General features: G+C 42.0%; 1 protein-coding gene across 1 annotated transcript; it reads left to right on the top strand.

Annotated features, from left to right (window-relative positions):
- The first annotated feature begins 34 nt into the window (after nucleotides 1-34).
- TMEM43 (transmembrane protein 43) lies at nucleotides 35-20810 on the top strand. The gene is made up of 12 exons (XM_070738343.1): nucleotides 35-220; nucleotides 4669-4821; nucleotides 5798-5932; nucleotides 6203-6297; nucleotides 8253-8302; nucleotides 9561-9630; nucleotides 9940-10010; nucleotides 10946-11067; nucleotides 11372-11446; nucleotides 11550-11651; nucleotides 13439-13556; nucleotides 17317-20810. Exons 2-12 carry the CDS (start codon nucleotides 4681-4683, stop codon nucleotides 17517-17519), a joined length of 1182 nt encoding a protein of 393 aa, XP_070594444.1. The 5' UTR covers nucleotides 35-220; nucleotides 4669-4680; the 3' UTR covers nucleotides 17520-20810.
- The last annotated feature ends 1736 nt before the right edge of the window (nucleotides 20811-22546 follow it).

Here is a 22546-nt window from a genome sequence, read left to right as displayed (position 1 = left end):
GCGCGCATGCGCATACGCGCACACTGGCCACCCTGGTCTGAAGGAGGGCGGAGTTTGCCGCGAGTGCTAGAAAGAGGAGCGAGATCTGCGTCTGATCTGTAGGAGTGTTTTGGGCGTTACATCTGCTTCAGGCATCAGATCTCTTCCTTCCACTTTTTAAGAATAGCTCGGGGATTGGTGTATTTATTAAAAAATAAAAGCTCAAAGTACGCGGATATATGTAAGTATGGACTTTTTCCAACCTTTTTTTTTTAATTAAGGGGAAAAAAAGTACTGTACTTTGCAATGGGAAGAAGAGGAGGTCAGCCTCTTCTGCAAAGCCCCTGAAAGCAGGACAAGAAGCAATGGAATGGAAACTAACCAAGGAGAGAATCAACACTAAACCTAAGGAGATATTTCCCGACAGTGAGAACAAGTGATCAAGTGGAACGACTTGCCACCAGAAGTTGTGAATGCTCCAACATTGGAAGTTTTTAAAATTGGAATAGTATATAGGGTTCCCTGCCTGAACAGGGGGGATTGGACTAAAAGACCTCTAAGGTTCCTTCCCATTGTTATATTCTGTTATTCTTGCAGCATAGAAATACTAATAAATAAATGCATACAACCAGTAAGAAACAGGTAAGCCCTTCATGAGTTTTGACAACCAAGACTGCGATCCATCACACCTGATTTTAGAGGAAAGAGTTGACTGATTTGTCAGGCAAGGCTTTTTTATGTTTAGGAGAAACACATTTGCTTTATCCAAGGAGTGGTGCTAGGATCTCGCTATTTTGGGGGTTGGCAAACATGTGAAGTCAATAGCTACCTTTGGATCCAAATTCTGCATTAAAAAATAAGGTGGTTGCCACTGAACGATTTGACAGAATGAACTGGCGTGTAAGAGTTTCTGCTTGATTTCATGCTGCTTTCAATCTGCACATACATTCCCATGGAAAAGGGCGTTGTCTTGTAAATTGTTCTGGAGTGTTGTCACTTGCAATGTTTAAAACGGGCCTAATGCATTCCGATGTTTGCATTCTGGCACAAACTTTTCCAATTGTGTTTAGTAGTTTCTAGTACCTTCAGTTTTGACATGTCTCACTTTTCTCTTTCTGCTCACCATAATAGAGTCCACCCCTGTATAAACAAAGGACATGATTGACACTGTGTGGACAGCAGCTGTATTACAGCGTTGTATTACTGCATTTAACGGAAAGTAACTTCTTGAACTGAATGAGACTTATTTCTAAGAAGGCATGCATACAATTATTTTTTCTTTAAAAAGTCATGCTTGAGAATATTAAAAGTGAAGATTAGTATAATAATTTATCAAAAATCTGCAGTAGTTTTCTCATTAAGCTATTAAAAAGTTTTTGTGCTAGTAGCACTAGCACTTTAGATTTGTATGCTGCTTCATAGTGGTTTAGAGCCCTCTCTAAGCGGTTTACAGAATTAGCATATTGTCCCTAACCTGGGTACTCATTTTACGGACCCGGGAAGGATGGAAGGCTGAATCAACCTTGAGCCTGGTGAGATATGAACCTGAAGTACTGCACTCTAACCACTGTGCAACCTTGGTAAGGAACTAGCTAATAAAGAACAAGCAGCTAGCTTATTTACAGTAATCTGAGAATAAAAGAAAGAAAGAAGAAAAAGATGCTTCCTGCAGAAAACTGCACTTATTTCATCTGCTTGTGTTCTGATATTTAGCCTTGATACTGTTTTATTAGCCATGGCTTCGGATGTATATACATTGATTGCTAGAATAACACCATTACTTCTGATTAATCTTGAAAGAAGGGCTTCAGAAACCATGGGAGCAACACCTGAGTTCTACAACTCATTAAAACACTCATGCCTTTTTCAAGCATTCTGTGATTGCGGTAAAGAGACTTTCATGGCAACCAAGATATTCTTAGGAAGAAATATGTATTTTTTTCGGAGTTGTAGTTGAATTTCACTTTTGAAAATTCTGAAACTTTTAAACTGAATCCAGAGTTTGTACAGACTTTCTGTGCACCGATTACTTTTATGTGTGTGTGTGTGTGTAAAAAAAAGTTTGGACAAAAAATATCTCTCTTCCTCCCTTTTGCTCTATTTTTCTCTCTCTCTCCCTCTTTCTCTCTCTCCCTTCCCTCCTCTTTCTTTCCCCTCTCTCTCCATCTCTCTTTCTTTCTCCCTTCCTTCCTCTCTTTTTTGCCCTCCTTCCCTCTCTCTGTCTTTCCCTCACCCTCCTTCCCCCCTCTTTCTCTCTCTCTCTTGCTTTCTCTCTCTTGCTGTCTTTCTCTCTTTCTCTCTTCCCCTCTCTCTCTCTCTTGCTATCTCTCTCTCTCTCTCTCTCTCTTGCTTTCTCTCTTTCTCTCCCCCCTCTCTCTCCCTCTCTCTTGCTATCTCTCTTTCTCTCTCTCTCTTTTGCTTTCTCTCTTTCTCTACCCCCTCTCTCTCCTTTCTCTCCCCCCTCTCTCCCTCTCTCTTTCTCTCTCTCCCTCTCTCTCTCTCCCTCTCTTGCTATCTCTTTCTCTCTCTTTCTATCCCTCCTCTCTCTACCTCTCTTGCTATCTCTTTCTCTCTCTTTCTCTCCCCCCTCTCTCCCTCTCTTTCTCTTTCTCTCTCTCTTGCTATATCTTTCTCTCTCTTTCTCTCCCCCCCTCTCTTCCTCTCTCTTTCTCTCTCTCCCTCTCTTGCTTTCTCTTTCTCTCCCCCCTCTCTCCCTCTATCTTTCTCCCAGTAGCCGTGGGGCGACGGCAGGGTGATCAGCTGTGAAGCGGAGCTCCAAAACGGAGGCACAGACGGCGGTGGCTAGACGCCGTACATTTCTGGCGTTGCGCTGGGCATGGACGTGGGGCTTGAGCCTCCGTCCTGGTCCAGCCAGCAGGCAAGTGCCAGCCACGCAATTCCAGCATTTCCAGCCGCCGCCGTCGGTGCCTCTGTTCCTCTGTTCCGTAGCTCCGCCTCACAGCTGATCACCCTGACGTCGCCCCACGGCTACTGGGAGAAAGAGAGAGGGAGAGGGGGGGAGAGAAAGAGAAAGCAAGAGAGGGGGAGAGAGAGAGGGACCACCCTGCCACCGCCCCACGGCATGGCTCCTGCCCGCTGCCGCCGCCATCACCCTCCCGCTGTGCGCCGCCCTCCCGCTGCCGCTGCCCTCCCACCAAGCCCCAAAGCTCACCTGCTGACAGGGAAGCTCCAGCCGGGCGGGGCGCCGCAGCTGCTGGAAAACTTGGAAGGCGCAAAGAAGCAAGCTCAGCTTCCGGTCTCACAACTTTTTTCTCTTCGCAAAAAGTTGCGAGACCAGAAGCTGAGCTTATTTCTTCGCGGCACACCTGACCATGTCTCCGGCACACCGGTTGGGAAACACTGCTCTAAGCAACTATTACAAAATATTATGGTATAGACACACCTACAAGTATTTTTAAATTGGATGATAGGAAATTTGTTATTGCTTTTGTTGTGCTTCAGTTGCTAAGTTGTGTCTGATTCTTCATGATCACAGCATGCCTTATTTACCGGAAATTATTTATAGGTAGCAGTAATGTATATTTATTCCGCTCTGAGTCTCCAGAGAGGGGCGGCATACAAATCTAATAAATAAATAAATAATAATTATAATAATAATAATAATAATAATAATAATTATTATTATTATTATTATATTAATATAGCCTTCTTACTGGTTCCTTAATGCAAATTTAAAATTGTACTGCGTAAACCTATAAACTACTAATTTTAGAGAAGAAGCTTCTATAAATATGATGGCTTTATATTAAAAAGTTATGCATTACAATAAGCATTATGCAATTTATTGGGTTTTGGCTTGGAATGGTATGTGAAAGCATATGGTATCTGGGATTAGCTAAATTTGTGTTTTTTTCCTGGTTTATTGATGATATCTTTGCGCATGCACTAAACCAGTGATGGTGAATCTTTTTTCCTTGGGTGCTGAAAAATTGTGCACGTATGCTATTGTGCATGCGTGAGTGCCCACACCCCTCTGGAGGCCAGAAACAGCCTGCTTCCCAATTTCTGGTGGACCCAGTAGGCTCATATTTCGCCCTCCCCAGAGTCCAAAGGCTTCCCTAGAGCTGGGGGAGGGTAAAAATGCTCAGAAGGAACAATTTTTTTAAAAAAAATAATAAAAAGGTTTTTGGGGAAAAAAATGGCAGTGTCCATGGACCGGCACCGACCGATCCGGTTGAGTGACGTCATCCTGAAATCACCAGCACGTCACGACCGGTTCAAGTGAACCAGGAAGGTCCCACTCCTGGAATAATGTAATCATTAAGCAAATCCGGCTTCCCCAATATCTTTGCTTGTCAACAACCCGCTGGCAAGTTTACAAATTATTATTATTATTATTATTATTATTATTATTATTATTAATTAAATTTGTATGCCGCCCCTCTCTGTAGACTCGAGGCGGATCACATGACCCTAGATCAGTCCAACTGTCATAAATACACACCTGTTGCCAAGTGCCCAGATTTTGATTGTGTGGTTGTACAGATGTTGCAATGGTCTTGAATACTAGTCATAAGTCACTTTTTTCACTGCTGTTGTAACTCCAAACAGTTCAAACAGTTGCTAAACAAATGGTCGTAAGCTGAGCACTACATGTCCATCAGTTGTAACAATAGGTGGTAACAGATGTGCAGTTCAATGGCTCTTTTCCTTTTTTTCTCTCTTCAGTCATTCTCTGAAATGGGTGGAAAGAATGAGCACGTGAAAGTCACAACTGAGCACAAGCCCGGGTTTCTGGAGCGCCTGAGTGAGACTTCCGGAGGGATGCTTATTGGCCTTGCCACCTTTGCCTTTTCTTTCTACATTCTTTTTACCAACGAGGTGAGAGAGAATGGGTCAAAATGTCAGATTTCAGCTGTTTCAAGTTTAAAAACACTTCTCCTTCAAAATGCTTTTTATGAATGAACTGTTTTATGGAAGAACCAGTGAATAGTTCTGCGTATGGAAACTCAGTCATCCAGATCATGGTTATTTTCAAGGTGCTTTTTTCAAAAGCCAGTTGGGCTTTCTTTGTTTTCCCTTGAAGATGCTCTTCATTCAAGGAGCTTTTTTCAGTAGTGAAATCCTATTTTCTTTTACTAAATTTCTACTATTGGTTCTCTAGAACCTGTTAGAACCTGCTGGGTTTCTCCCCTGAACTTTTTCAGTTCTCAGAACTGAAGAAGCTTCTTGAATGAGAAGTAAATATCTTCAAGGAAAAAATGATAGAAAATCCAGCTGCCTTTTGAAAAACACCTTTAGGATGAATAGTTCTGACTTTTTAAAAAAATTGCAGTTTCAAGGAAATCTGTACAATCCTGAACATACAGGATGCTTTGCATTTTGATATTTGACATCAAACTCAGAATTTTCATTCAATGATTCCTTTTGCCCATAGTTACAAAGCAGGTTTTGTAATCTGTTTTGCACAAACAGTATGTAAAGCCTGTATACTATCTTCCCGTCTTCATAGAAATTACTAAAGGGTTAGATTATTTAAAGAAGAAAAGATTGATCGTTATGTTCCTGAAACCAAAGTACTTTATGTTTTTTTTTCTTGCATAAATGAATTTTCATTACAAGAAAATCTCTTCTGCATGGTGATTTCAGCATGAGGAGCCCTTGCTTCAAGACTCTACTTCAGTGTTTCCCAACCTTGGCCATTTGAAGATATTTGGACTTCAACTCCCAGAATTCCCCAGCCAGCGAATGCTGGCTGGGGAATTCTGGGAGTTGGAGTCCAGATATCTTCAGGTTGCCAAGGTTGGGAAACACTGCTCTACTTGACCCACTTCATTTTTCATTTCATCATTCCTAGGGGCGAGCTTTGAAAACAGCCTCCTCTTTGGCTGAGGGACTTTCTCTCGTTGTCCCGCTTGACAGCATCCAGATTATATCCCATGAGAATGACAAGAAACTTGTGCACTTATCTGGTATCCTTAGAACATCAAAGGTAAATGTCCTTAGTCCAAAATGGGCTTCACCTTTCCACATTAAAATTCTTTTAAAAAATGCATTGCACTGCCATCTATCTATATAGTTGCTTGGAATCAAAAACAACTTGACACATAATCGAGCAATCCTCTGCCTTATTAGGTTAAATGACTAGTGGGGAAAATTAAATGGTTCCCCATCACCACCCTTACTGTGCATGCTTAATATTTAAGGAGGTTCTGGTAGATAATAGTTCTCTTAACAACTGGTGTTTATTTGCATTTGCTAGCCTCTATATGATCCCGGCTATGGGCTTTCTATCCGGGCAGTCAAGCTCAAACGTCAGGTGGAGATGTACCAGTGGGTTGAGTCTGAAGATTCCAAGTAAGATGCTTACAGTATTCATGTTTTCTCTGCCTTAAACTGTTTGCATGTTTCTAGTGATGGTGACAGTGGAAGAGGTTTGTATTCATTTTTGAGTTTTATATAATTCAGTTTAGGATTAAGAAAAATATTGGCACATTTATTCTTATTTTTACTAAGTGACCTTTCCTTTCTATCTGTGGGAAATACAATAATGGTTTGATCCAGCCCCCTGGTATATATTTCTTCCCCACCTATAACAACTATGGTAGTGATTCATAGCTATAAAGAGTGAATATAGGTGAAACTCAAAAAATTGGAATATTGTGCAAAGGTTCATTTATTTCATTAATGCAACTTAAAAGGTGAAACATAATATACGAGAGAGACTCGTTACATGCAAGGCAAGATAGTTCAAGCCATGATTTGTTATAATTGTGATGATTATGGGGTACAGCTCATGAAAACCCCAAATCCACCATCTCCGAAAATTAGAAATTACATGCGATCGATAAAACAAGGATTGTACATAGAAAGATATAGGGCCTCTGAAAATTATAAGAATGCATATGTACTCAGAACTTAGTTCTGCAGCAATTACTGCCTCAATGCGGCATGGCATGGAAGCTATCAGCCTGTGGCACTGCTGTTATGTAAGACCAGGATGTTTCAATAGTGGCCTTCAGCTCTTCTATATTGTTTGGTCTCATATCTCTCATCTTTCTCTTGGCAATGCCAATAAACACAGTGGACTGAAACCACTGGCTCCCCAAATCAACACAGACTGTGGAAACCTTTGAATCTCATTTGGAAACCAAGGACCCAGAATATGGAGGAAGAATGGAGAGGCACACACTGCAAGATGCTTGAAGTCCAGTGTGAAGTTTCCACAGTCTTTGTTGATTTAGGGAGCTATGTCATCTGCTGGTGTTGGTCCACTATGCTTCATTGACTCCAGGGTCAATGCAGCTGTCTTATCAGGAGATTTTGGACCACATCATGCTTCCGTCCACAGACAAGCTTTATGGGGATGCTGACTTCAATTTTCAAGCAGGGCTTGGCACCTGCCCACACTGCCAAAAGCACCAAAACCTGGTTCTATGACTGTGGAATTACTGTGCTTGATTGGCCAGCAAACTCACCTGACCTGAACCCCATAGAGAATCTATGGGGCATTGCCAAGAACCATGAGTCATTTGTTTCTAGCTGGCTTCTGGGCTGGAAAAAATGAACAGCTGAGATGTGATAGGAAAATAACCAGCAGTTGTCATGCCCACAGCAGCCTCCACATCTCAATTTGGGCGTGTGATGCCAAACTGTGCTACAGCGAAACAACATATATTACGAAACATGGACTTTTAGCTCTCCTTCAAATTTCTTAGGCTTAGCAAGGATAGATGTATTTAGTAGATAGCCTATCTGGAGGAGGGAAAATTGCAGTGAAGGTTTGAACTAGCAAATCCCAGAAAGAAAAGAGGCAAAAGAAATTTAACTTGCCTTATAGATAAATACATCTCCTTTGTCTAGTTTCATTCATTTCAAAACCCAGTATTTCCCCATGCATTCAGATTAGTTCTCTTATTTGGAAAATGTTGTTATTTAAGCTTTAGACAAGAGAGATTGTTCCGTAGCAAGATACAAAAACAGAGAGAGGTACATAAAAAACCATCAAACAATGAACTAATTATAAAGTTTCTTCTCTGCAAAGAAGGCTTGGGTTTTTACGTGAACGGTGAAATATAAAGTTCAAAACATTGATCCATTTGATACATCTTTGAAATGTTTTACTAAAGTTCTACAAAATATTTTAAAATGATAGTAATGGGGGGCACTATATGAGGGCATTCACATTCACATGAATTAGTTAAAAGTTTGGTTAATATTAGCTAAAAGTTATTATTTAAAGTAAAATTGTGTAAACATGGACTTTTCAATACTTCATGTCCATCTGATGATGTTTTCCCTCCTTCTTGTAGAGAATATGAAGAAGATGGTGAAATAAAGAAAGAAACAAGATATACTTACAGTACGTTTGCTAGTAGAAAATGTTGTCTCATAAAACAATCACTGGGTATGGCAGGGTTCCTCAAATTTGGCAACTTTAAGGCTTGAACTTTAACTCCTAGAATTCTCCAGCCAGGAGTTGAAGTCCCCAAGTCTTGGTGAAAGTCATCTGTTGAATTTCTACTGTCATAGTTGTTATAAGGGAGAACCACTGAAAGAGAAAAAGTTACCCATTGTATCTATAACAGTAGACTTCAGATCATGTAAAATAATATTCCCACTCTATATTTCCTAATATTGATTCTGGTTCAGGACACTGCAGTATGGCATGAATTTGGAACATTATTGTTTTATTGCATTTGCATTCTCAAAATTAAATGAGGTTAATCTTTTTAGTTGATTACAAAATGCTAAAGGAAACAAATGTATATTTTTCTTTTAGCTAGGATGTTGCATCCACGCATTACTGATGTTTATCTTATGATGAGGTTATAAGAACTTCAGTGCTTGTAGACTTCACAAAGCAAGATTTCATTGGATTTTATTCGTAATAGAGCTGAAAAATAGCTTGATAGTCGTCTAGCCCAAGCTTCTCCTTTGGGAAGGACCTGGTTCAAACAGTGATTATCTCTATTTGAAAATCTCCAACTATAAAGGAATGTGAGAATAACTTTAGAAGATGATGGTCTAGAGAAGAGATGCTGCCTTCATGTAGCACAGGGATCCCCAAACTTGGGAACTTTAAGACTTGTGGACTTCAAGTCCTAAAGTTCAAGTCCTAAAGTTGCCAAGTTTGAAAACTTGCTGTAGAAGTTATATACTATTTTACTTTTTCTCTGTCTTCTCACCTAAGGCTACATTTACTTAGTCCCTTTAACTGTTCCTCACTGGATTCCATTTCCAATCCTTTCCCCATCTTCACTCTACTTTGTTATTGTTCTTTTTAGACAGAGGTGTCCAGAACCAGAGTCAATATTGGGAAATATAGTATGGGAATATTATTTTTCATTATCGGGTCTATGCTTCTGTTAATAAATCTCAAAATATCATCCTGTATTTGTGTCTGTTTCTGAATAGTAGAATCTGAGGAGGGGGAAAACATAATTAGTATGTGCTTACAGAATAATTCTGCCTGTGATGTTCACTTGTACCCATTCCCATATAAGAGAATGAAAAATTATAGGGACAGTGGGAAATATCCATTATCTGTGACTCCTGGAATGTTTTCAAGGAATCAGGATAGTATTCTTTATATTCTTATTTCTGTATTCCTCTTTTAGATACGGAATGGAAATCAGAAGTTGTGAATAGCAGAAATTTTGATCGAGAAATTGGACATAAGAACCCTAGGTAAACTTCATAGTATTCTATACTGTGGCTTTTCCAATACTGTCCTTAGGATTTCTAACTAAGAATCTGAGAAAGTTTTCTAACTGATTCACAAGACTGTATTCTGAAAGTTAAACAAACTAGCAGGATAATAAATGCTATAGATACGGTTTTGTGGGTGGGTGTGTATACTTTTATGCTAGTTGTTATGTTTGGAAACACTGAAGTACATCTTTGTGGGGGTTAATAGCTAGAAGATTTGCTAATTCTTTTGTGACTTGGTGTCCACCATGCTAAAATTCATCTGGTAATTCTTTTTGTTTGTTGCAGTGCCATGGCTGTTGAATCTTTCACTGCAATTGCTTCTGATGTTCAAGTTGGCAAGTTCTTCCTTTCCAGGGGTATGAAATTTGGATCGGAGTAATGTCTAAATATATGCATATTAAGATATAATTAACAAGGCGGATAAGGGGAAAATCCTTTCAACTTTGTAACATTTAGAAGAGTAGTTAAATAAATTTTAATTTAAATCACAGTTTCTAAGTCACATGGTTTAAATGTTATGGAGCAGATCACAGGACAGTATCAAAATGTCTCATGAGCTTTCAGAATAAGTACCATGTTCTAAATTATAGTAGTTCTTCTATGCATGGGATAGTTTGCCTTCCTATCTGGATGCTAGCTAAGTCTGCGTGTAAGTTCTTATGGTGAGGTTTGCTGTTCCCCACCACCATGCTTTCTTTTTTCTTTTTAGTTTTGCATGGTGAGACAGGAGAGTTAAGGAATCGTAGAATTAAAAACCGTTGAGTTGAACTTCTGTGTAGTGCAAGAATCCAGCATCAAGCATCTCTGACAAGTGGACTTTTGGGGCTGTGCAAGAACATATTCCATGAAGGGATATATTTCACTATATTTCTGGGTGGTTGTTTCTGCAGTTGAATTACGTTTACTATGAGGAACATTTTTCTAACATTAACCAAGAATCTGTTGTTTTGTAATTTTAAGATAGTTATTTCATATTTGAAGCTGTGGGACTACACAAAATAGTTCTTAACCTTCTTCTACATGACATTCATTTGGGTGCTTGGAGTGCTATGATATTCTTCCTTGCTGCCCATTTTCTTCATAGGAAGAACTTTGAAAGTTTGTTAGGTGGAATAAAATAAGATTTCTTATATGACACCATGAAGGATGGCCCCATTCATTCCGAGCTCTGGCCCTGCTCATTTTATGCCATGATCCTACCTCCTGAAAGAGCATGGCTTCATTGAAATTTCCCAAATCACTCCATAAGTCTCAGGCAAAAATGATTCCTTATTCCCACTTCTACTTTTAGGCCTCATTGAGAAGATTGATAATTTCAAGCAGATGAGCCTGTCAAAATTGGAAGACCCTCACGCAGATGTGATCCGCTCAGGAGATTACTTCTTTCACAGTGAGAATCCACGACGTCCAGAAGTAAGAAATGGAAGGGGAAAATAAACAATAAACAATTGTTCCCCCCTGCCCCAATTCCTCTGATTGGGCTCTGCTCAGCCCAATGAATATCATAATCTTACCCTGTTTCCTCCCCAAATAAGACATCCCCTGATAATAAGCCCAATCAGGCTTTTGAGTGCATGGCAATAAGGCCAAGTGCTTATTTCAGGGTTCAAAAAATATAAGACAGGGTCTTATTTTCGGGGAAACACGGTACATCTAAAATCTTCATTGGGAATCTTTAGTCGTCCAACTGTTTTGTGTTTTTTCCTCTTTTTTTCAGGTTGGGGATCTTCGTGTTTCATTCTTCTATGCAGGTTTGAGTGATGACTTCTCACGCACTGCCCTACCAGATGTGGTAAATGTTCCATATCTCTTCAAGACCTTCTCATGTAATTAGATAAAGTTCTCCAATGTCGATGTCCAAATTTCTTTAATTTTTCACTTCGAATTCTTTTCAGGTGACCATAGTTGCTCGTCAGCAAGAGGATCACTTAGTTCCATACCAAACCAAATCAGGGGATGTCTTAAGTTTTCTCTATTTTGGAGAGCTCACAGCTGAGGTAAGGGTTACAAATCAGTAGATGGAGAAAAGTAAGGAAGAGTTATACATGTTCTGTTTGCTTAAATAAAGGAGAACACCCCCCCCCAATACACATTCTCTTGAATTATTGCTTCATGGAAGGGCTATAGCTCAGAGGTAAAACTGCAAAAATAAGGCAACTCTTTCCGTTTCTGGCTGATGTAGCTCTTGATGGTGAGACTCTAATCTGAAAACCTAATTGGTTAACTTAAATTGCCAACTCTAGTGACAAAAGAGAGTTTAAGTAAGTGGATCAGTGTGGGTTAACTTCCTATAAAGCTAATGTTTCTCCAGTTCTACTGTTGGAATTTGGTTCTGATCTGTGTTTCATTAGTAGACATTTCTCCAGTTCACAAAAATGAATGCATAGCCTTGCTTTCTCATTTAGGCAACGTAGATAATTTTGATGGATTAACAAGTGTTTTCAGTTTCTCCCGGAAAAATGTAATGTGTATAGACAATAAAAATACATGAGTGTATAATATTGTGCATGTCAAGAATGGCAAATGGACCTTGCAGAGCTTATCAGGGATGGCTTGCAGGGCGGAACAAGAAGACAATTAGTATGTTAGATTAGATTAGATTTATTGAATTTATATGCCGCCCCTCTCCGCAAACTCGGGGCGGCTCACAACAAGGTAAAAACAATACATAATAACAAATCCAATACCCACCAATCCAATTACAATTTTAAGCTAAAAAATTCATAAAAGACAACCCCAGAATATTAAAAAACAAGCACACAATCAATCTAACACCAAAACAACATGGGCAAGGGGGAGATGTTTCAGTTCCCCCATGCCTGACGGCAGAGGTGGGTTTTAAGGAGTTTGCGAAAGGCAAGGAGGGTGGGGGCAATCCTAATCTCAGGGGGGAGCTGGTTCCAGAGGGTCGGAGCCGCCACAGAGAAGGCTCTTCCCCTGGGTCCCGCCAGACGACATTGTTTAGACGGAGAAGGCCAACTCTGTGGGACCGAACCGGTCGCTGGGATTCGTGCGGCAGAAGGCGGTCCCGGAGATATTCTGGTCCAGTGCCATGAAGGGCTTTATAGGTCATAACCAACACTTTGAATTGTGACCGGAAACTGATCGGCAACCAATGCAGACTGCGGAGTGTTGGAGTGATATGGGCATACTTAGAGAAGCCCATAATTGCTCTCGCAGCTGCATTCTGCACGATCTAAAGTTTCCAAACACTTTTCAAAGGTAGCCACATGTAGAGAGCGTTACAGTAGTCGAGCCTCGAGGTGATGAGGGCATGAGTAACTGTGAGCAATGACTCCCGGTCCAAGTAGGGCCGCAACTGGCGCACCAGGCGAACCTGGGCAAAAGTAAAATCTGTTTTTCTTAAAATTCTACCCACTCATAAATTTTTCCTGTACCTCATTCTTCCATCCATTTTATCCTGTCTTAAAAATATTGATCTGAAATTCAGCTGCAGTTGAAGAATCATCATAAGTGCTCTGATGATGCTATGAGAACAAAATTGACAATATTTCTTTTGTTTTCAACTAATCAAATTAGTTAGTTTTAAACATGGTTTATCAAAACAATTTCAAATTGTAGCCTAGGTTGTGCAAATGAACTTGAAACCAGCATTCCTCTTAGAACATGACAGGAGATTACAGAGGGGATAATAATATTAGATGAAACCTTGTCATTGTGTCCGTTGTATTGTGTATACTGCTGATCAAGATAGCATAATTGGATGATGATAAAATACCAAGTATATGACTGGAAGTGCTAACTAAATATCAAATATTTTTAGGAAGTATTTGAGAAAGAACATGAGAGTAACAACATGAAAACCTGGGGTCTACGTGCAGCTGGATGGTTGTCTATGTTTTTAGGCATCAGCCTTATGACCAGAATTATTTATACCCTAGGTAAGTGTTGCCACTATCCCCCTAGTTTAATTTATAAAGAAAGCATTAATTAAAAATTAGACTTTTCAGGTCTAAGAAACATAATCATCTAACATGATAAACGATATTAATATTTGCTGTGAATATTGTTTCTAGGCTCAGATGTTGACTGGAAATAAAGATTTTCCTTTCTCATGCTTGTGTTAAATGAATAGTTCAAGGGATAGAATCAAAGAGGGTATTTCAATAGTCTCAATTCTCTAGATGAGATAACTCATAGGAATGCGAGGGAAAGCAATTATAGTTATTTCAGCACCGTGTTACAGTAAAAAAAAGTGTTTCTATAAGCTATGAAAGCCAAATACTAATTAAAGCTTGTGGTTAAGGTGATAATTGAATAATAATCCTATTCTTTATTGTTGAGTGCTCAAAGCATATTTAGGTAAAACTCATTTTTATTTCTTCCTGTAATGGCCCATAGTCTGTAGAGACAAAATTTCAATGAAATCAGTAGGCATTGGATTAGATTTAAAGCAGATTTACCGTATATACTCGAGTATAAGTCGGGTTTTTTTAGCCCAAAAATGGGCTGAAAAACCCGACCTCGACTTATAATCGGGTGACTGACATGTCACCACAAGAGGGCGCAAGCGGCTGAGGGAAAGACAGCCGTCTGCCTTTGCTTCAGCTAGAAAGAAGCGGCAACTGCCCGGTCAAGAAGCAAGAATCCACCTAGCCAAACGGCTTTTTTCTTGTTTAGCGCGGCGTTCAAGTGGTTGGCAGGTTCCTTTGCTTGCACGCAAGAGCCAACCACTCGAACGCCACGCTAAACAAGAAAAAAGCCGTTTGGCTAGGGGGTAGATTCTTGCTTCTTAACCGGGCAGTTGCCCCCTCTCCCAGAACTTCTTTGGAGCTGAAGCAAAGGCAGACGGCTGTCTTTCCCTAAGCCGCTTCCTGGAGACCGCTAAAGATATCGCTCTGGGAGAGGGGGCAACTGCCCGGTTAAGAAGCAAGAATTTCCCCCCCCCAGCCAAACGGCTTTTTTCTTGTTTAGCGCGGCGTTCGAGTGGTTGGCTCTTGCGTGCAAGCAAAGGAACCTGCCAACCACTCGAACGCCACGCTAAACAAGAAAAAAGCCGTTTCGCTGGGGGGGGGGGAATTCTTGTTTCTTAAACCGGGAGCAGTTGCCCCCTCTCCCAAAGCGATGTCCCAAAGCGGTCTCCGGGAAGCGACCGAGGGAAAGGCAATCGTCTGCCTTTCCTTCAGCTCAAAAGAGAAGGCAAATGCCCTGCCTTCCCCCAGCCGGTTAACCGAGCGCTTCAAGTTAACCGGCTGGGGGAAGGCGGGGCATTTGCCTCCTCTTTCGGGCTGAAGGAAAGGCAGACGATTGCCTTTCCCTCGGTCGCTTCCCGGAGACCGCTTTGGGACATCGCTTTGGGAGAGGCGGCAACTCCTCCCAGTTAAGAAGCAAGAATTTCCCCCCCCCCCAGCCAAACGGCTTTTTTTCTTGTTTAGCGCTGCGTTCGAGTGGTTGGCTCTTGCGTGCAAGCAAAGGAACCTGCCAACCACTCGAACGCCACGCTAAACAAGAAAAAAGCCGTTTCGCTGGGGGGGGGGGATTCTTGCTTCTTAAACCGGGAGCAGTTGCCGCCTCTCCCAAAGCGATGTCCCAAAGCGGTCTCCGGGAAGCGACCGAGGGAAAGGCAATCGTCTGCCTTTCCTTCAGCCCGAAAGAGGAGGCAAATGCCCCGCCTTCCCCCAGCCGGTTAACTTGAAGCGCTCGGTTAACCGGCTGGGGGAAGGCAGGGCATTTGCCTTCTCTTTTGAGCTGAAGGAAAGGCAGACGATTGCCTTTCCCTCGGTCGCTTCCCGGAGACCGCTTTGGAACGTTGCTTTGCTTGCGCCTGCCTCTCCTACAGCGGAGAGAGGCGGCAAATGGCCAGCCCTTCCCCCACCCGCTTAGCTGAGCCCTTCGGGAAGGTGCCGCCTGTCTTCGCTGTAGGAAAGGCAGGCACATCCGAAGCGCGTGGGGAAGTGGCTGTGGGAGGCAACGACATTCCTAAGCCGGTGAGGTGTGGGGGGGGGGTGGCGAGAAGATAGAAGCAAGAATCCCCCCCCCCAGCTTTTCCCCCCTCTCCCCGCAAGAAAAGGAGCCAGCCAAACACTCCAATGCCGCGCTAGAGGGGGGAAAAGCCGATGAGGTGTGTGTGGGGGGGTGGATTCTTGCTTGTCTTCTCAACACCCCCTCACCCCACCTCTCGGGAAGAGAGCAACAGGAAAGGACGCGGTTTTCTTCTGCCGGGTCGAGGACAAAGCGGGTGTTGAGGGCGGCGGCCGAGCAACATTTCAGCGGGGAGAAAACCCCAAGCTGAGAGTGCCTTTTAAAATCACTCTCCTCTCAGCCTCGGCAAGCTGCCGAGAAGTGGGGTTTTCGGAGTGGGGAGGCAAAAACGCTCAGAATGTCACCAACGAGGCATTTCTCCAAGGGGCGGGGGTCCCTAAACTTTCCTTTAACCCCAGCGGACACAAAGATGGGAATGCGTGGTCCTTGCCAGCCACCCATCTGCGGGGGCTGCCCCGCGCCAAGGCAGAATTAAATTCAACAACCAAAATATTATATTTTTAAAAAACATACTTTTTTGACAGTTTGTTTGCCTTTTAAGACATCTCTCTGGCTGTGCCTAGTGTCAACAATAAAATTTTTTGCCAGGTGAATTTTTTTTTGCCAGATTAGCTATGGATCTCACTGAAGAAATTTTAAAGAATACTCAAAATGATTCTTCATTTGCTTTGTAACCTTAAATAAAAAAACAATACAGTATTGACTCTGTAATTTACCCGGGGAGGGGACAGGAGGGGGGCGCAGACAGACAGGAAAGGAAGACAGACAGACAGACAGACAGACAGACAGAGACCTATGACCACAATTGAGCTCAAAATTTGTTGTTAAGCAAAAGCATTGTTAAGTGAAAATCACCACATTTTACTCAATCCATGACATTTCCTAGCTCTAACAGTGATGTGCAAGCTAGGGAAGTACCGGTACATCTGAAGACATGTGTAATGTTCTAGTTATGGTTAACTGTGTGGCAGAAAGTGGACTCTGGGTTTGTTTTCCTATTACAGTGAGGTTGAATGTACCATATATAATTTTACAAGAGCTCTCTCTCTTTCTCTCTCTGTATATACACATACAGTTTATATAGTAGATAATGTACAGTATATTTTTGTGTGCCTGTGTGTAATATTTATTTACACATATGGCATATATACATAGAATTAAGTATATTTTGGATGTTCAGTAATTGTAAATATAGAGGGAAATTGTATCTCTTTGAGGCAAGGAGAGGTCAAGTATCCTAACCCTAACCCAAACCAGCAGGAGCAGGGGATTAAGGTATGGTAAGTACCTAGGTACTTGCAATTTTTTTGCCTATACCTGCCTTGGGGGATATATACCTGTTTACCCTCTTTTAAACTTACAGAGCTAGTTTACTGGCTTTCTTTGAAATAAATATTCTAAAATATTTAATCTACTGATGCCTCAATTGATGTAATTTTATTGGTTTCCATTTTTATAAGTTACCAGTAGCCGCTGCAATTTCCACCCTCGACTTATACAGGGGTTTATAAATTTTCCCAGTTTTTGTGGCAAAAGTAGGCGCCTCGACTTATAGTCGGAGCGACTTATACTCGAGTATATACGGTAGTTTGTTTTTATAAACTTGGCCAATAAGTTTTATTTATGCATTAAATTAATTTTTATTTTTCCTTATTCCAGTGGATTGGTTTCCAGTTGTCCGGGACCTGGTTAACATTGGTTTGAAAGCATTTGCCTTTTGTTTAGCCACTTCTCTCTCATTGCTGACCATTTCAGTGGGCTGGCTCTTCTATCGCCCCTTCTGGGCACTGTTGACTGCTTTGTTGGCTGCAGTTCCCATTCTGATTGCAAGATCTCAGGTTCCACCAAAGAAACAGCAGTGACATCATGGAGGAAGCGCTTTCTTTGTACCCACACTTCTTTAGAAACTTCATACATTCAATGCTTTTATCATATTTGAAGAGAATACCACCATGGATATTTTTGCTCAAAATGAACACTTCTTCATATTGCAATACAGAAAATGCAACATCAGCATGTCCTATAGTTGTTTTAGATACGGTACTTTCATTGTGCAATCCAGGGGCAAGAAATCAAGCATTTCTGAATTATAGCTCCCTGGAGCACGATACCATGGTCAGGGGTATTATGATCCATATTATATTTAGACCAGGCCTGCCTAGCTGGTAGAAAAGATCACATGGATAAATTTAAAATAACTGCACAACTAGCAATAGCACTTAGACTTATATACCGCTCCATAGTGTTTTACAGCATCTCTGGGTGGTTTACAGAGTTGACATATTGCCAAAATGATGAGACCACATCTGGAGTACTGTGTACAGTTCTGGTCACCGCACCTCAAGGATATAATGGAACTGGAAAAGGTGCAAAAAAGGGCAAGAAGAATGATCAAGGAAATGGAACACCTCCCTTATGAAACCAGGTTGCAACGCCTTGGTCCCTTCAGCCTTGAAAGACGGCGTTTAAGTGGTGGCTTGGTCAAAATGTATAAAATCATGAATGGGATAGAAAAGGTGGATAGAGAAAAATTATTTTCTCTATCACACTATACTAGGACGAGGGGGCACTTCCTAAAGCTCATAGGTAAGAAAGTGAGGACAAATAAAGGGAAATATTTCTTCACCCAGAGAGTCGCTGGTTTATGAAATTCACTTCCAGAAGAGGTCATGACAGCTGTCAGCCTGGATAGTTTCAAGGCAGGATTAGACAGATTCATGGATGCCAAGTGTATCAGTGGTAATTGAAACAGATGTCCAAGTGCTACCTGTATGTTGATTGAGGCAGGCAGGATTCCCTTGGGTACCATTTGTTGGGGGTCAAGGGAAAGGGAGGGTTTTTTTCTTCTTTTTCTGCTCAAGATCCCCAAGGACAATTGGTGGGCCACTGTGTGACACAAAATGCTGGACTCAATGGGCTTTGGCCTGATTCAGCATGGCTCTTATGTTCTTATGTTCAAAAGTCTAGATCCTCATTTTACTGATCTAGGAAAGATGGATGAGTAAATCTTGAGCGCGTCAGAATCGAACTCTTTGACTGTGGGCAGTTAGCCCGCAACAGTGACTCCCTTTTGGGCACCAGGGACCAGTTCCATGGAGAAACATTTTCCATAGACTAAGCCTGCAGATGGGCTTGGCTTATTGGCACAACCTGATTAGTGGCATGCTAGACCAGGGATTGGGGACCCCTGTCCCACAATACTGTATTCTAGCCACTGTGCCACAACGACTCAAAGGAATCTTTGATGTGCCAGTTAGTTTTTCGGTGACAATATTGGAAGTGGCAGTGTGACCTGCAGGTGCTCGGAATAGCAGTGACTTCATTGACTTTTTAAAAAATGCTGGAATGCGGCCAGAGGCTGCGTGATTGGTCAGATGCTGTGCAGGCTTGATCTAAATATTGACTGGTTTCACACCAAGTGAAAACAAATTAAAATGTGCTAAACTGCCCAAATTTTTGGAAATAGAAAGTTGAATGAAATGTAAAAAGGCTAAGCAAATTAGTCTTTCTACGCAACTTATGTAAAATGGACTGAACAGGAAAGGTATGACTTTGAAGAGAGTGGGTAAATCATTGTCAATCTATTCTTTATAACTTCATGTATTATAGCTTTACTGCATGTAATTGAAGTGTCATATTTCACTTATCTTCATTTTTGTTATTCTTACTATCCTATCTCAGTTCTCACGTAGGTAACTTACTTTATCTGTAACACCTTGAGTTATATGTGGATCAAAGTATCCTACACCACTCTGGTATTGCTGTGATGCTGTTTATTTTCACATTACTATATTAGGCATTATTGTATCTTATCCCATGCTTCATTTTTTTTTCAATAAGTAAAATAATTTATTATCTCGGGTTGAATTTTTTTATGTGACTTGATAATTGTTTTCTGAACCAACTCAGTAATTTACTGATGGTTTCATGAAGAATTATGGTCTTTTAAAGACAAAACCAAAGATATATCCAGCAGGATAAGATAACTTGTTCCATGGGCAAATTAATGTATTTGTTTTTATTGAAAAATTATGTAGACTAAGATTGGGTACTCAATGTACTAATGGTAGTCTGATAACTTTTTTACTTGAAACCTGCCCAATTTCAGGAAAAAATGAAAGGGTGCATCACTTTAGAATTGGGTTCTTTAAATCTGTACAAGAGTTTGTAACTTTGTTGATTTGTTCCAGACATTACCTGCTTTGTATATAATGTTAAGCTAAAATGGTTAATTTACAAATTATAAAAGCAAATGAATTCCCTTAAATTTAGCACTGAAAGAATATGCTAACTATTCATACCCAGAAGAGATCCCCCCCCCCCTTATAGCTTCAATCACTGCTTTTTCTGGGTTCAGAACTGAAAATTGTCCATACAACCTTCAATTGGACTACTTTATAAAAACTCTAAAGCAGTCAAAAAGCCAGTGTATACATCATTGCATTATTGCCAGCAATGAGATGATCTAGGGGTGAAATTCAAAATTTTTCCCTACAGGTTCTGTGGGCGTGGCTTAGTGGGTGTGACAGAGGAAGGATACTGCAAAATCCCCATTCCCTCCCCACCCCTGGGGGAAAGATGTTGCAAAATCTCCATTCCCACCCACTCTGGGGCTAGCCAGAGGTGGTATTTGCCAGTTTTCCGGATTACTCAAAATTTCTGGTTCTCCAGAACCGGTCAGAACCTGCTGAATTTCAGCCTGAGATGATCCAAAAACATTGATTGAAATAAAATCTTTTATATGGATGCCATCTACCAAGGTAATGGAGATAGGCTCTGGTACTCTTTACCTAAAATAATTGTCAGTCAGCATTATTCTCAGCTCATTATTAGAGGTACATCAAATTAGTCTAAGAGAAACAAGCTCTAGAAGTAAATAAAAGCATCATTCTGGATCTTCCCTTTTCTTGAATTTAGGATTCTAAACTTAAATTTGGATTAATTGGTCTGGTGCTTTCTAATGTCATTTCACTAAAGCCCGACTACAATTTGCGATGGAGTTATATATCATTTTGTTCAGATGTCAGTTGTATCGCTGGTGCAGAATGGCAGCTGCTGCCAAATAACATTTACTTTCAGAATATCATTTGTAAACGTTTCTATGGATGGAAATGCCTGTTTTCTATTTTATGAATAAAATTTCAACAAAAATATATGATTTGTTATGTGTATTTTGAAATCACAGTTCACTATTAAAGATGGAGGAAGAGTAAGTCTGAATCTGATCGAACACTTGTAAGAGCTTTTATTAAGACTTACAAAGTAGCGCTCAAGGCGGCAAGATGCGCGTATCATGCCGCCTTGATTGCATCAGCGGAATCCCGCCCGGCCGCTCTGTTTAGGGTGACCCGCTCCCTTCTTAATCAGAGGGGAGTTGGGGAGCCCTTACAGAGTAGTGCCGAGGATTTTAACACGTTTTTCGCTGATAAAATCACTCAGATCCGGGCGGACCTCGACTCCAATTGGAAAACAGAGTTGGCTGACAACGAGTCAGTTGAGGTGACTGGGGCACGTACTTGTCCATCTGTCTGGGAAGAGTTTGACCTGGTGACACCTGATGAAGTGGACAAGGCCATTGGAGCTGTGAGTTCCGCCACCTGTTTACTGGATCCGTGTCCCTCCTGGCTGGTTTCGGCCAGCAGAGGTGACACGGAGCTGGGTCCAGGAGATTATCAACGCTTCCTTGGGGAGGGGATCCTTCCCATCATCCTATAAAGAGGCGCTCGTGCGCCCCCTCCTCAAGAAGCCTTCCCTAGACCCAGCCGTACTTAATAACTACCGGCCAGTCTCCAACCTTCCCTTTATGGGGAAGGTTGTCGAGAAGGTGGTGGCACTCCAGCTCCAGCGATCCTTGGAAGAAGCCGATTATCTAGGTCCCCAGCAGTCGGGTTTCAGGCCCGGTTACAGCATGGAAACTGCTTTGGTCGCGTTGATGGATGATCTCTGGCGGGCCCGGGACAGGGGTTTATCCTCTGTCCTGGTGCTTCTTGACCTCTCAGCGGCTTTCGATACCATCGACCATGGTATCCTTCTGCACCGGCTGGAGGGGTTGGGGGTGGGGGGGCACTGTTCTCCAGTGGTTCTCCTCCTACCTCTCCGGTCGGTCGCAGTCGGTGTTAGTGGGGGGTCAGAGGTCGACTCCGAGGTCTCTCCCTTGTGGGGTGCCTCGGGGTCGGTCCTCTCCCCCCTGCTATTTAATATCTACATGAAACCGCTGGGTGAGATCATCCAAGGGCATGGGGTGAGGTATCATCAGTACGCTGATGATACCCAGCTTTACATCTCCACCCCATGTCCAGTCAACGAAGCAGTGGAAGTGATGTGCCGGTGTCTGGAGGCTGTTGGGGCCTGGATGGGTGTCAACAGACTCAAACTCAACCCGGATAAGACGGAGTGGCTGTGGGTTTTGCCTCCCAAGGACAATTCCATTACCCTGGGGGGGGGGAATTATTGACCCCCTCGGAGAGGGTCCGCAACTTGGGCGGCGTCCTCGATCCACAGCTCACATTAGAGAACCATCTTTCAGCTGTGGCGAGGGGGGCGTTTGCCCAGGTTCACCTGGTGCACCAGTTGCGACCCTACCTGGACCGGGACTCACTGCTCACAGTCACTCATGCCCTCATCACCTCGAGGTTCGACTACTGTAATGTTCTCTACATGGGGCTACCTTTGAAAAGTGTTCGGAAATTTCAGATCGTGCAAAATGCAGCTGCGAGAGCAGTCATGGGCCTACCTAGGTATGCTCATGTTTCACCAACACTCCGCAGTCTGCATTGGTTGCCGATCAATTTCCGGTCACAATTCAAAGTGTTGGTTATGACCTTTAAAGCCCTTCATGGCACTGGACCAGAATATCTCCGAGACCACCTGCTGCCGCACGAATCCCAGC

The sequence above is a fragment of the Erythrolamprus reginae genome, chromosome 2 (genome assembly GCF_031021105.1).
Source record: "Erythrolamprus reginae isolate rEryReg1 chromosome 2, rEryReg1.hap1, whole genome shotgun sequence".
NCBI classification, from domain to species: Eukaryota; Metazoa; Chordata; class Lepidosauria; order Squamata; family Dipsadidae; genus Erythrolamprus; species Erythrolamprus reginae.
This window is presented reverse-complemented; position numbering and strand designations above follow the sequence as displayed.

Excerpts from the sequence above, each read along its gene's own strand:
- TMEM43 (XM_070738343.1), top strand. The coding sequence starts at position 4,681 with ATGGGTGGAAAGAATGAGCACGTGAAAGTCACAACTGAGCACAAGCCC. Across the intron at positions 6,298-8,252 it reads GTTGAGTCTGAAGATTCCAA|AGAATATGAAGAAGATGGTG; the intron begins GTAAGATGCTTA and ends TCCTTCTTGTAG. Across the intron at positions 11,068-11,371 it reads AGAATCCACGACGTCCAGAA|GTTGGGGATCTTCGTGTTTC; the intron begins GTAAGAAATGGA and ends TCTTTTTTTCAG.